The 15,756-nt window shown below is 35.6% G+C and overlaps 1 protein-coding gene across 3 annotated transcripts in view; it reads right to left on the bottom strand.

Annotated features, from left to right (window-relative positions):
* Positions 1-2,489: 2,489 nt before the first annotated feature.
* Positions 2,490-15,756, bottom strand: part of LOC139984697 (extracellular sulfatase Sulf-2-like) — a 48,418-nt gene continuing 35,151 nt past the window's right edge. For 2 of the 3 annotated variants that reach the window (XM_071998708.1, XM_071998707.1), the window contains exons 9-18: positions 14,978-15,058; positions 12,906-13,020; positions 11,694-11,847; positions 10,314-10,423; positions 9,727-10,004; positions 7,929-8,077; positions 6,833-6,981; positions 4,706-4,850; positions 3,625-3,670; positions 2,578-2,753 (exon numbers count right to left, since the gene is read on the bottom strand). In XM_071998708.1, the coding sequence (XP_071854809.1) occupies positions 2,723-2,753; positions 3,625-3,670; positions 4,706-4,850; positions 6,833-6,981; positions 7,929-8,077; positions 9,727-10,004; positions 10,314-10,423; positions 11,694-11,847; positions 12,906-13,020; positions 14,978-15,058 (1,258 nt within the window). In that variant the 3' untranslated portion in view covers positions 2,578-2,722. Of the gene's footprint in view, positions 2,754-3,624; positions 3,671-4,705; positions 4,851-6,832; positions 6,982-7,928; positions 8,078-9,726; positions 10,005-10,313; positions 10,424-11,693; positions 11,848-12,905; positions 13,021-14,977; positions 15,059-15,756 lie in introns of all 3 variants that reach the window. The other variant, XM_071998709.1, reaches the window with a different exon arrangement.

The following is a 15,756-nucleotide window of genomic DNA, read 5'->3' on the forward strand; positions in this document are numbered from 1 at the left end:
TCATGAAAACAGAGAGTGGTATTAGAAGACATTGCTATGTACGATAAATTTTCGACCAAATATCAGAAATGACAAAGTAAATTGATAAAAACAAACATAATTATACAGATTAGGCATAAATTACTGCAACAACTAAATATGGCTCTTCTGAGATGAAACGTAACATTGTTTCCTGATTTATTATTTACATAGGAAATGAATCTGCTGAAATATGAAAATGACATGCCCCCTCTACAGATTGGTGTACCTTAATTATTCATTGTGACTGTCACACAGTGATGAGTGGTCGGTCACATGCCAGGCCTGATGTTTGCCTGAGATAGAGATATACAGATGAATATTCCCATACTTCCTTGCTGCCAGTATAGGTTGAACTACTTAGCGATGTTGGATTTGTGGTAGATGAGACAAGTTCTTGCATTCGAAAATACGTTAAAGAAATTAAACAAATGCTACACGATTACATTTAAAGTTATGATGTTTCCATATTCTCTTCAAATGTGTCCAAATATTTACAATGAAATCTATACATTTCTTTCTAGTGGAATGTACAAAACCACACAGTTGACTTTGTTTTTATTGCAATGGTAACAATGCCATACATACTTGTCGATCATGGGGGGGGCGGGGGAGGGGGGTCACATGCATGGAAAGTAGGCCCATCTATGGCAGTTACAGGCAGGGGTGGATTGGCCTTACAGTTTACCAGCTCGTAACAAGTGACCTGTTTGGGTGCGAGGAATATACTAATCAAAAGACTCATCTAGCAGAATGAGAATGAATTATCTATACGGGGAGGGGGAAGGGGTACGGGGTCACACAGAGTTACTCTTGGTTGCTAATTTCTTCCAAGGCATCAAATTCACCTCGTTTCAAAGGCCCCAGTGCCACGGATTGGATCACTGAGCTTGTAGTAATTTCGTTCCAGGTTCACTTTCATAGATAAACATTTATCTTGCTGGATCCCTTACACAGGTTCACTTTCACCAAGGTAAACATTTATCTTTCTGGATCACTTACACAGGTTCACTTTCATCATGGTAAACATTTATCTTGCTGGATCACTTACACAGGTTCACTTTCATCAAGATAAATATTTATCTTGCTGGATCACTTACACAGGTTCACATTCATCAAGGTAAACATTTATCTTGCTGGATCACTTACACAGGTTCACTTTCATCAAGGTAAACATTTATCTTGCTGGATCACTTACACAGGTTCACTTTCACCAAGGTCAACATTTATCTTGCTGGATCACTTACACAGGTTCACTTTCATCAAGGTAAACATTTTTCCTGCTGGATCACTTACACAGGTTCACACTCATCAAGGTAAACATTTATCTTGCTGGATCACTTACACAGGTTCACTTTCACCAATGTAAACATTTATCTTGCTGGATCACTTACACAGGTTCACATTCATCAAGGTAAACATTTATCCTGCTGGATCACTTACACAGGTTCACATTCATCAAGGTAAACATTTATCTTGCTGGATCACTTACACAGGTTCACTTTCATCAAGGAAAATGTTTATCTTGCTGGATCACTTACACAGGTTCGAATTCATGAAGGTAAATATTTATCTTGCTGGATCACTTACACAGGTTCACATTCATCATGGTAAACATTTATTTTGCTGGATCACTTACACAGGTTCACTTTCATCAAGGTAAACATTTATTTTGCTGGATCCCTTACACTTGTTCACTTTCATCAAGGTAAACATTTATTTTGCTGGATCCCTTACACAGGGTCACTTTCATTAAGGTAAACATTTATTTTGCTGGATCCCTTACACTTGTTCACTTTCATCAAGGTAAACATTTATTTTGCTGGATCACTTACACAGGTTCACTTTCATCAAGGTAAACATTTAACTTGCTGGATCAGTTACACAGGTTCATTTTCATCAAGATAAACATTCATCCTGCTGGATCACATAAAATTAGATGAAAACTTTAGGAAAATAAAACTAGATTCTAGATACATATGTATGTGATATCACCATAGCAACATCACACAGAAGTATATAAGACATTAAGTCTGCAAGGATCAACTATAGATGTGAGACTGGAAGGATCACTTTATCTAGCTACTAAATGTAAGTCTGGAAGGATCACAGGGATCAACTAGATGTAAGTCCATCAGGAACTTCTTACAACAACTAGTTTTACAAGTCTGTCCACACAAGATCAACACCTTAGCTCTGAAGCTATCAGGGTAAACATAATCAAAGTCAAAACAGTGGACGTAAGTACGTTAATTGTCAGAACAATATTCATGAAACAAACATGTGATTCCAAGAACAAAATTAAAAAAGTACATAGTACTTGGCTCAATGCCAGCATTCTATGATATCATACTCTGTCAGATGAAATATTACAATTACTCTTGCCAGTTGTATCCTTTCCGTGACCAGACTCAAATATCAATGACCTAAATGTTAGTTGCAAATAATCATACTTATAGCGTGTCAATTCATTTCCAAGTCAAGTCAAGTCATAGTAAGTAATTTTCCTGACTCAATTATCCTTGACTTGACACCTGATATTATCTCTACAGAGAAGACCTAACTTCACAATCTTCTTCTTCTTCCAGCAGCTGGGACTCATGATTCTGGTCACTTGTTTCTGAATTCATCTTAGTTATTTACATCGGGCCTCCTCTTCTATCCACCATCTATCTGCCTTCATTCTTCATGATCGGACGAGTTCTCAACCTTCCCATCCTCGCCAAATGCCGACACTGAAATTATAACCATCGAGACAATTACTGAGCTAAAGGCCACTAGATCTTGAGATCCCAACACATGAGTGAGACCACACTGTGGTCTTTATTTACCTATAGTTTATGTTGCATTAAACATTCCATTTGATATTAATATCAAATTCATGAATGCTTCAGTCATGTAAACAATTTTTAAACTAAAACTAAATTGATTAACTTTTGTTGAGTACATTTGATGCAGTCCGTGGTAGAAATATTTATGAAGGATGACAAGACTAGACCAATCATATTTCAGAAAAATGCTGAAACAACCAAAGAGAACAGCAGCAATCACTAGAAATACCATTTATCATAAGACTTCCTAAAGATGTAGAGAACGTCAATTTACAATAACATCCGGGTGGTTGTTCTTATTATATATTAAATTGATTGAAATGATTCTGTGCGTGTTTTTGTCCCTTCTGTTACTGTTACTTGTCATTTGGGCTATTTAGCCTCTGAAGAAGATCCTGCTAGGATCGAAATGTCAGGCCAACTTACTTTTACACATTCTCTTACACAGGCCCTCTAGTGGATAAGCAGTTTGCTAACAGTTTTATTTGATTTTTATATATTAAACATTTACATAGAGCATTTCCACAACAAGTTTACACTACAAAGATTTATTAATGTTATTATATACAATGTTTTGATTCCCTGTTTGATATAAACAAATCCTATTGTAATACAGGGCACAGTCAAATATTAATATGAGCTGTTTAATACGCTTTATGTACTTTACTACTGTAGTATACAAATTAGTCAGTAAGGATGTGTGTGTGTGTGTGTGCGTATATATACTTCCGTCTGTGAGAATCTCAGGAAAAGTGGAGCAAAGAGTTAAATTCACCTGCTGGATGGGTTCTCGTCATCCAATCCTTCAATTCTCTGAGGTTCTATGGAAAGACAAGATATTCTCTATGATTATAATAATTCAAAGCCAGGCCCTATCCGACTTTCTTTATTTGGGGGGGGGGGGGGGCAGGGGTAGAGGATTGAGACCATTATGGAATTTTCCATGTTTATGGCAGATTTTGCTTTCTAATTACATGGAGTCTTTTATTTTACGTATGATATATGTTTTGGGGATTAAATAAGAAAGGAAATCTACTTTTGAAAATCTACTTTGGAAACCTTGATTTCAGCTTTAATTTGTTAAAGGAACTTAGAGAATGTGTTCAGTTTTAATATAGAAATCACTCTGTATGCTTCAAAGTACGATTCTTGATGCTGAAACAGACCTTGATTTCAGCTTTAATTAGTTAAACGAGCTTAGAGAATGTGTTCAGTTTTAATATAGAAATCACCCTGTATGCTTCAAGGTACGCTTAAATTTTCCTGTTAATCCATCTATTTACATTCCTGTTCTGAATTTCTATTACAATGTAGGTGACTAACGACTTCAATCTCAAACAAATTAAGTTAAACTGCAGTTAGTAGTCTTGAAAGTTCCAATTTATCTTCTTTCGTGAGTAATACATATTAGAATTAAAAAAAAACCTGTCAAGGACTTTTCTTTAATCGTTTCATGAAACATCCAGGAAGGTGTCTTAGATTGACAAGGTTTAAAAAAATGGGCAACTTGTTCTTCCATTTTTGTTTGTTGTACCAATGTCTTATTTTTGGAGATTTTAGTTAAGTTTGTCTTAAGTGCCAGCAACCTCAAAATTGTGATTCCTGTAACCTACCAAGTTGATAGAAATACTTAGGTAAAGAAATAGTCTGAAGGATTAGAAAACAAAAAGCAAAAATTAAGAAATAATTTGATTTTGTTTTTCCAATCCCATGAGATAGTAAAATGCACATGTATAGCAAAAAAAAATCCACTTTTTGGGACAAGTCAATAATCGATATCCTAAATAAATAAAAAAAAAGCTTGACTGTTATTTCCAAATTTCTCCATCAGTATATATATATATTAGAAAACCTACCTATAACTGGTTGAGACTGTGCTGCTACCTTTCCAGTACTGTTCAGTGTGCACTGGTTAGAACCGTAACAGACTTTCAAGAATCTCACTTCTTGACTGAGAACAGTCTTACTGTTGGTCTCAAGCTCCCTGATTGCATTCGTAAGCTGTTTAAGAGAAAAGAAAAGAAAAAAAACCCCAAAAATACAGATCGGAGACAGAGAGACGATTGCTATCTTGATTGCTTTCAAGCGTCTATTAAGCTCAGAATTAAGAAGAGACTAAACATTAATTGCAAGTGCTGCTATTGAGTTATCAAAGGTTTATAACACAATTTTCTATCTGTTTTTGTGTTCGACTATGCAGGAATGCAACAGATACAGAGAAAAATAAAATAGAGGAAACAAATGCAAGAGAAAGGAAGAACAAATATAAATTACGAAATGAAATAAATTAATGAAATGAAATAAATGAAAATAAATGAAATGAAATAAATAAGAAATGAAATAAATTAAGAAATGAAATGGGGAGAAAAGAGAAAGAATAAGTGTAAAAGAGAAAGGACAGGGAGGGGGGGGGGTGAGAGAAAAAGCAAAACAGTGAAAGGGGAACAAAGGAGAAAAAGAAGTAGAAAAAGAAAGAATGGGTATCAGGATAAAGCAAGAAAAAAAAGCAAGAATAATAAAAGCCAAAAAACATAAAACATCGAATACAACCAAAACAAACAAAAGAGGGCAAGAACAAAATCAAGAAAAAATTGGAAAAAAAAAGAGAGAACGAAATAAGGATCAACGAATTCTATACTCATGGTGAAAATTTCAATTTTTATCTCGAAAAATTCTTTTTCCTCCATTTTGAGTCAATCTCTTGCATTGATTGGCAGTGAAATAATTTAATAGGTCAGGATATATCAGAAATCTTCGTTTTGATCAAATTTAGCCAATATTGATGAACTTTCAAAAGCTGTAAATCATCTTAAATTTTTGTCACTAAATTTGGTTGAACCTTGAGTTTACTCAACCTTTTTAGAAAAAAAATAGGAAAGGTACCTGGGAAACATTGATTTGAATGTTACATTAATAAAGTCCAACAAAATCACATCATGATAAATTGAAATTAGTTAGATTCAAATTGATTCAAAGATTTAAAATGAAACAAATTTTCTGGAACAATATCGATATCCTGTCTTCATAAACCCGCTAATTAATTAAGGAATAAGATTTCGTTTTGCAACCACACAGATCTCTTTGTTTCATTGATGGGGAATTAAAATTATGTGAAAATACATTAAAAAGTTTAGTAAGAAGGATTTTGCAGTGGTACAATAACCCAATGCACAAAATACCAGTTTACTGTAACCCTATATAATTGTTTTTTCAAAGTACAGTTGCTTATACATGCTTTTCTGTTACAAATTATTCTGTTATGTTATTTTGTTGTAAATTACAGAGAAATTTGTTGTTTTGTACAGAATTTTGATTTCTGTGAAAACATTTACTTATCTGCTTTTAAATTAATAAGAGAAATTTAAACTACACTCTCATATCAGGATTTATCATGGACTTATGACTTTTTATTAACTTTGGAAAATGGTTTGATAATTGGCCATGGCAACCATTGAATGGATGACATCACCATGGTAACTGACCTGAAAATGTCATTGTTTTTGTAAATTATGTACAAAATAATTTATTCATACGGAAAACAAAACATTCTCAAAAACCATCTGTATTATGACCAAGTCTGGAATTAAAAATGTTAACGACAAAGAAAATGCTACTTAGTATTTTTGAGCTAATAAAAGGCCTCATCGGTGTTTCTGAAACACATCGTTTCATTCTAAATGTTAACTAAAAACAAAAAAATGCACCTGAGAATACAAGTTAATTGTGCTACCATGATGGTCATGCCCAATCAGTAATATTTGTGACGGCACCTCCTGAGGTATGGAAAGTACAGCCTTCACTCCACACTACGTGCTATAACAAACATGAACTCCTTCAAAAACTGTAAGGTACTTTTATAAGTCTAATTTATTATTATTATTATGGTCATTATATTATCCCTTTCCCCTCCCCCCTTCTCCCACCCCTCCCCCTTCTCCCACCCCCTCCCCCTTGCCCCACCTGTTGTCTTCTTCTATTCTTACCTGGAATGGATCTTTCGATGGCCTCATGTCAAAATATTCTAGAAAACCGGTCACGTACTCGCAGTAGAGGAAGTTGTGTGTGTTGTTAATAGTTCTAATACACCAGTATGAATTATTCTGATTGTTGGTGCAGCCACAGACTGGAGCATCTGAGCACAAATTAATTACAGAAACAAAACAAGGGTCGTAATTAACGATGTATACAAAATAATCAACCTAACTCTCATAAATCCCTTTAATTATATAAAATCTAATTAGCGATTTAAAATACTGTGGAGTGAACAAGAAGGAAAAATAAGAGTATTTTGTGCTGGAAGTGATATATCACTTTATAAACTTTATAAAGCAGTATTCCCCATAAAATAACAGCCCAAGATGTCTACGTATATGTTAATGAGTAGACATAGACATTTAATGTAGGATGGACTTAGGCAGAATTTAAGTCCTGATACGTCTAACTCCAAGAAAAAGAAAAAAAACAAGGAATTCTTGTATTGTTTATATATTTATGCAAACTCTGTGAAATGGTCTTTTAAGGCTAAATTGATGATGATGATGATGATGATGATGATGATGATGATGATGATGATGATGATGATGATGATGATGATGATGATGATGATGATGATGATGATGATGATGATGATGTCAATGATGATGATGATGTCAATGATGATGAATTGAAGATGATGATGACGATGACGACGATGAAAGCAATTCAGCCACTTTTATTAACTTTGCCTTAGATCAGCATTCTCAGAAAACTAAACTATGGTACACAAATAAAACCTAAACTAATGGCAGTGTCTCTTTTTTTGTTTCTAACAATTTACAAGTGGGCAAACTTTCTTTCACCCACGAGAGAATATTTAAAGGCCTATGTAGGTAGAACTTCAAATGACCGATCTTCCATTTCCTGTATTACGTATGTTACACAATCATAAGTTGTACACAAACTTTCACTACAGCTCAACCAGATCGACTCCTCACCCACCCTTACATTACAACATAACAAAATTAATTTTGTGCCTTAAAGTTACCCTCAAAAAGCTTACAGATGTGTTTGTTTTTTGTTTTTTTCAATGATAAAATTTACCATTCCACAATGGAGGTGTCTTCCAGTGGGTGTCGTCGTGATAGAAACAACTCATCCCTGCGTCCTTACATCCCGTCTCTTCTTTCAACTCTTTCTTCTCTTTAGATTTTCTTCCACTCTTTCTACTCTGTCTTCTGCCTGTGTTTCTCCTATAACCACAAAAAAAAATAACCCCCCATAAACCCCATTATAGTAACTTCTTTTGTCCTTTCATTGACAAGGAATATATGAAATTAAAACAGAAGAATGAATAGTATGACCAACATTCTTGCCACTTGATAAAAAACCAAACTCTTTACACCTCACATTCTCTTCTGAGATATATTACTCGTCCCAGGAAATGATTTTGTAAAGCGATAAGATTTAAATTTCTTTCAAAATACTGAATATGGTGGTATGGACTCTGTATGTAAATACTGCAATGCACTTTGGGAATTGTGAAGCAATTTTCCCATTTTGCAATTTAGGATTTTGCTATGCAATATGTTTTGATAAACTATTCTATCTCCATGTTGATAGTAATAATCAATCTAGGTAAACTGCTTTGTGTTTCTGACATTTTTATTGGATAGGTAATCTAGTGGATAAATTTTCTTGCGAACAACATTGCTGGAATGTTTTCTGCATCTGTAGGTCAAACACCACATCCTCATAGCAGTTTGTTTTAGTTTGTACAAACTTTGTAGGTGAAAGTATAAATCTGGTTATGATGTCTTCATTGCAATTGAAATCAAGATATTTCTGTTTTAAATGTCGTTTACAAAATTTAAATCATTAATCTGTATAGGGAAAAAGAATTTTACAATAGAGTTGCTTTTTGATGAAAAGAAAACTGGCCCAATGTATCAAAATTTCAACAAATCAACCGAACAACTAAATGCCATTTTGTATAATTCCTGGCCCAGCAACTATTTAAGAACAAAAGTCTGTATGTAACAGACATGAACCAATGGAATTTTTTTTTATATTTTCAGTATCGGAAATAATGTTTCCTCAGGTAAACAACTGTCAGTTTGTCAGATAGGACTCTTAGGTGTAAAAATGTGTCAAGAACCTGACACAAATTGACTAATAGAACACTACTCTAAGTTTTGATTGCAACTTCCAATCTAACCAACTATATCTATCTCTTCCATACGGTTGCAGTATTTTCAATCTAACTAATCCGTACCTTTCTCTTCTGCATAGTTGCAGTACTTTCAATCTAACCAAACCGTACCTATCTCTCCAGTACAGTTGCAGTACTTTTGATACTAACCAAACCGTATCTATCTCTTCCATACGGTTGCAGTATTTTCAATCTATAAACCAAACCGTACCTATCTCTTCTTTGTGGTTGCAGTATTTCAATCTAACCAAACCGTATTTATCTCTTCTGTATGGTTGCAGTTCTTTCAATCTAACCAAACCGTATTTATCTCTTCTGCATGGTTGCGGTAGTTTCAATCTAACCAAACCGTACCTATCTCTTCTGTATGGTTGCAGTTCTTTCAATCTAACCAAACAGTATTTATCTCTTCTGCATGGTTGCGGTAGTTTCAATCTAACCAAACCGTACCTATCTCTTCTGTATGGTTGCAGTTCTTTCAATCTAACCAAACAGTATTTATCTCTTCTGCATGGTTGCAGTAGTTTCAATCTAACCAAACCGTACCTATCTCTTCTGTATGGTTGCAGTTCTTTCAATCTAACCAAACAGTATTTATCTCTTCTGCATGGTTGCAGTAGTTTCAATCTAACCAAACCCTACCTATCTCTTCCGCATGGTTGCAGTACTTTCAATCTAACCAAACCGTACCTATCTCTTCTGTATGGTTGCAGACTTTGACCCAGTGGTAGTTCATCAGATGGGTCCAACTCCTCACACATGCAATTTTTTCTTTTCCCACTTTTCCCACTTCTTGAGAAATTGCGATTTGCCCTGGAGGACTCTGGGAATGGTATCAAGTTAGCTCCTTTGGCTTTCTTAAGGTATTTGTGGATGTGTTTTAGATCGGTGATGTGCCGCCGATAAAGCCGCAAGTGAGCCTTGACGAGCCTCTCCTGGGCTTCGATTACGCTGTCCTCCAGCAGGACCTGGGGGAAGACAAAAATGTCGCAAAACTGCTCAATAAAAACCCTAGGGGGTTATTCGGGACATTAATATATGCAAATTTATGCATGAAGGATGGGATAAACGTGAAGCATGAATATATGCATGTTGCAATAGTTTCCTTAAAAGCAAGCATGTTTTTACCCCTAATTCTGAAGAACAGTATTGTTTTCTACAAAAAATGTTCTGAATCTTAGATCCATTTTAAAGCACAAGGGAACAGAGTTGATAATGAAGGGATGGGTCAAACATATCGGCCAAATTTTTGATAAAAGAAAGGAACCCTATTTTACCTCTTTGCTGCATTTGACTACTTTCTTCTCAACCCAACACATTGGTACTCCACCGACTGCATTCCTCCTAGCCGAAGAACGACGAGGACGAAAGAGGTTGCCAAATTTGTCTGCCCGAAGAAAAAAATTATTTAGACGTATAGGTACCGCACCACAAGTAGAGTAGTGTTCATCCGCTCAAAAGGTTAACCGTCAGAGAAAAGAGGTAAAAAGAACCTAAGGTAAAGCTTGTTTAAGCATGTTAACAGTTACTGTTAAAGTACAGATGGTGTGAAAATAGGGAGGATCGAAGGTGATATAAACCATTTTAGAAAATCTTTGGTTAAATGTTGATATTACTCCAAGCGAGCAGATGGACAGGTTTGGGTTCAGTATGCTAAACTTGCTCCTCTTCTAGCTCAAAATCTAAACGGTCATGATATGGAAGTTTACAAGTGCCATGATAGGGCCAATATCGCAGCTATCATGTGGTGGGTAGGATATACCAGTTGAAAACTTCTCTCTATGCTTTGGCAGTTCTTGAAAGTGACGAGTTTAATGTGTAAGTCAATGGAACAATTAATTGTCATGCGATACCTTTAAGTTTTTAAGTTTAAGCTTCTACCTATGACTTGAGTCTCGTGATAATTGATCAATGGAAAACAAACAAAATAAAAACAGAAATGGATCTAGTTATTCATGTTGCCTCATCAACACTGCACGCCCTGACCTCAGATCCATCATCCCGGAACCTTCTCTTCAAAGTCGCAAGAGAGAACGGCTGATTTTGAATACTAACAGTCTAGCAGGGCTGTACACATGTCGAGTAATAATAATGTTTCATAGAAGATACCTTTTTCTTACCACTGTAATGCATTAGCCATATTCTTTATATTAACATTTAAAACTAAGATATCTCCCAAATTTCAAGAGCTATTTCTAAGCTGTTTTTTTTTGGTGGGGGGTGGGGGGTGGGGGGTGGGGGGTGGGGGGTGGGGGGAGGGTTATTCACAAAGATCTCTGTCGTTTAAGTGAACAATGTATGGTCAACCGTTTGATTGAAGGTTTGAGTGAAGGTTCATTTCAAAGTCATAGTGTAAAACTGGAAAATCTATGAGAAAAATATCAAATTCAATGTTTATTTTTATTTCAAATTATTTTAAAAAAAAGGTTTAAATTCATCACCTAAAATTCCATTGACTCACTTTACTGATATGCTCTTTAATTGATAAAACAAATCTTTGAAGAGTGTCTCAGTTTGATTGATTGAAATCTTGTTTTAGAATTCTACTCTCGGAAATTTTGGCATAAGATATTGTTGCTAATTAAACTGCAGAAAACAAAAGAAGCTTTATTAAAATGAGATGTTTAGGACATCAGAGATACCATCTCCTCTCTAACCTCTGCTGCTGCCTCTCTTTGTGTGCCTCCTTCGTTTATCATCTCGTCTCCTCTCTGTGGAACTTTCGTCATCTTCATCATCGCAGTCACACTGATATGCTACACATTTTCTCACTACCCAGGCGCCGGTTTCATCCTTTTCACAATATTTCCCCTGGTTATCACAAGGAAGTAAACAATAACAGAAAATTAACAATTCATGGACAGTTGAAAGTGACATTAATAGACAAAACTATTGGTCTCATCAAAACGTTGATCGAACACATTTTTACATCCCCTCACCACACTTTTGAGGGGGGGAGGGGCTTTATCCCCAGAATAAAATTAAGGATAAAACAAGGTTCAGACCCCCCCACACCCCCCATCACTGGCAGGCTGAATATTACACAAACTCCTAGTGTACAGTGCATATGTGCGGTACTACTTAAAACAGTCGCAAAACTTTGCAACGTTATTTCATAAACTGCAAACTATATCACTAATTTGCATCCAAGCATTCTCCATTTTAGCAAACTTTATCAGAGTGGGGGTACCATCCCTCTCCTGGACAGCATAACATGGTCATCACCTTCTCCTCCTCAATCTTATCAGCCCCCTCCCCCGTACAAAAAGTCCCCACCTCCTGGGTCAACACATTGAACATTGTTTGATTTTTCCTTTAACTAGGTTATAACTTCTATTGATTGTACATTTTAGGCGTTATGTGTCCTACACCCTCTTGAAATATCTTTGCTTAAGAATGATCTTCTCATTGCTAAAGCTGATTGTTAAGTAAAATGATCCACATTTTTCGGTTCGAAACCACTTCCTCATATTATTCTTCATCACAAAGATATGAACTTTTCATAATTTAGTGATACTTTGTGAAATGGCATCTGGCAACAGCTTCAAGGTTTCAAGGATAAATTCACAAGAAGAATAGCATGAATAAAAGCTTTGTAAGAACATTCTACCCTGTAATATGTCAGGGAATGTTTTGACAGCCAATAAAAGGTAACATTCAAACAACCACTGAAATAACATTCAAACAATCTCCAGTTAGGGACAACATATTGAGACTTTTCAACTAATTGTGTGGACTGTTTTTCTCTTCAAAATAAGTTTTAACTGTCTGCCAAATTAAGGATTATCCCTTTGACTGTATCTCATGTCACTCCCCTTGGGGTGATGAATCCTTCCCCCTTCCCCTTGTCTATCTGTGGGGGGTCTCACCTGTCCCTCTTGACATGGATATTGGTAGTCCTCCCCTTTACACATCTCTGTTATACTATTTGCTCCTGCCTTCAACTGCCTCTGTATCAACCTCTCAACATCTTCTGGAGATCGGCTGCCAGAAAAATATATAGATAAAAAAATAATTGCAATGGCTCAAGTTCTGAATCCTCAATATCCCCCCACATGACTATGTGTCAACACCCACACTTCCAATATACTATGGCTTGTTACAATGGGGGGGTATGCAGCTTTTACAGTGGGTTAAAACTTGCTGGCTAGTGGGAAGTCACACAAATTTGATCGGTATAAACCATGTTTCTTTCGAAATATGGCAGTAGACTTTTCTCCCTGTTACATACTGATTTTTTCCTCAAGTTTTAATAAAATGTGTTTTGGCTGTTGTTGGTTACTTACTTTCATTCAATGTGCAATCAACTCATTAAATATGTGGAAAGTATATTTATATATGGTGATTCAGCCTTTAAAAATTTATGGGCAGTGACTAGCCTAGGGAAAATCGGGGACAAACTAAAACGAATGACAGCGAATGACCGAATGAAAATTGACTTTGTACAGGGTTAATTATCACTTGCGAATGACAGCGAATGACAGCGAATGACAACAAATGACAACGAAGGACAGTGTTGAGTGGAGATAGAATGATCAACGGAGTGGAGTAAATGCGGTTATTGGTTTTCTGCGCAAAAATGATTTGAGGAAAATCGCATGTTACGTGGTTGCAGGGTTTTGGTGTAATTTACGGATAGAAACCACAGGGAAAGTTTTTGTGTGAGAATGCGCTTGAGTGCTGAGCTTTTTACCTCTGTAGATTTATATAGAAAGATTACTGAAGCCGTTTCAAGATTATAGTAGCCTATTGTTAGTTTCTAACAATTAATATCGGAAAAATGACATTAAATTTACTTTTTAAAATCAGCCTTACAATTTCGCTTACTATAAGGTGCGTTTTTATCTTGTCCGTACTTTACTAGATCTAGATACCCACGAAGTCTGAACTGTGATATCCGGTTGAAGCAAATGTCTGTGCTGTCATTACTGTCATTCGTTTTAGTCAACGCAATTTTTTAGTGTGTACAACATATTGTCATTCGTTACGTGTAACGCAATTGTCATTCGTTTTAGTAACACCCGAAAATCGCAGCATGTGTCGCAAAGGAAAACATTTGGGAAGCAGGGAATGATTTATCCAGTATCACATCACAAAATGTTTACACTGCTACAAAAGTCCAAAGATGTAGAGCAGTTGTTCACACAGAAATCATAGTATTTCATGAAATACAAAGACTGCAAAACTGCTGCACAAAATTTTGCAGTGTACGGCCTAACCTTACGTTGTTAAAATAACAACTTCAAAGTGAAACTTGGTTGGGTCTGATGCAATGTTTTCATGAAACATGCTCATTTCGATTCCCGTTCGACTAAGGTTGGGCGCATTCTTCTGGTTTGTTCACCAATTATACTTAAAAATCAATCAATAATTGATGAATATATGTTTATTAAGTCAATTTGGACTAATATGTAGGATGGAAACCATGATCAAAATTTAAAAATTAAAAATTCATATCGCTGCGATACAAACAGCTATAAGGACATGGTTGTCACAGATGCAGGAAAGTTTCCAGGAAGTTTGTTAGACAATCAAGTTTCAGTCACTGCAGGGGTGGGCAACTTTTTTGAATGAATGGGCCAGATATATGGAGCGAAATATTGACTGGGCCGCACCTAACCAAGATTCCAAGGACTTTCAAGCAATAGGTGTGTGTACTTAATTTGTATTCACAAAAACACAATGTCAATACAGTACAGTTGATAATTAATGGGGATAATAGGCCTACCTGACAGCATCATTAGTGCCGATAAATTCTAAGCAGCTAGCTCGTTTTTTGTGATGATGTAAAATAGATTGATTTTTTCTTTTTCTTGAGACATCTCACAGGCCGCAAAAATATCAATGGCGGGCCGCATGTGGCCCGCAGGCCTTAGTTTGCCCACCCCAGAGTTACTGGAATGTCCCTTTAAATAATTTCTGAAGATGATGAGGTATTTACCTTCTCTCCACCATGAAAGAATCTCTCCACTCTTCATCTCCCTTGTATTTCCATCTCTTGGATTTATGATGAACTCTATAACTATACAATCACAAAAAAGACCGGAAGAAAGATTAATTCAAAATCATAAACAGACGCCATCAATAACATGGTTTATTACAGCTAAACCAGAAATTATCAAAAAGACGTTTAATTGAGAAAAAATGAGATGATAAATATGAAAATTACTTGGCGATGACATATATTTAAAAAAAAGGTCAGATATATAGCAATATGAGTTAAAGAGAGATGTCCTTTGAAGAAAGTTTTCATCATAAAGAATAAAATGACAGTTGAATTTTTTTCTTATCCCTCCACAAAAGAGGGCCACATTAGGCAGGTATTTAGCAATAGTGGATAAAAACGGACATATCTTTATTGATATGAGATAAACAGAAGGAGTCTTCGAGCGATGAGTAAATAAACAATAGATCAATTTTATCAGTGAGAATAATAAAGACACAAAACCAGACTAAATTTGACAAAAACAAGGTTAAAATGATATACTTTAGCAAGAAATATTTAGAAATATTCGACATAAAAGAAAGAAGGCTCACTAGCCTATATATAAGAATGGAAAACAATGAGATTTCACCAGGGAGAATTAGCAAAAAATAATACATTGTAACCCCCCCCCCTCTCCAGCATCCTCTTAAATCACAAAAAGGAGACAAAAAAAGAAAACACCAACAAAAGAAGGACAGACTGACCTTTAGCAATAAAGAGTTACAATGACATGT

Source organism: Apostichopus japonicus, chromosome 17, assembly GCF_037975245.1.
Source record: "Apostichopus japonicus isolate 1M-3 chromosome 17, ASM3797524v1, whole genome shotgun sequence".
Taxonomy (NCBI): domain Eukaryota; kingdom Metazoa; phylum Echinodermata; class Holothuroidea; order Aspidochirotida; family Stichopodidae; genus Apostichopus; species Apostichopus japonicus.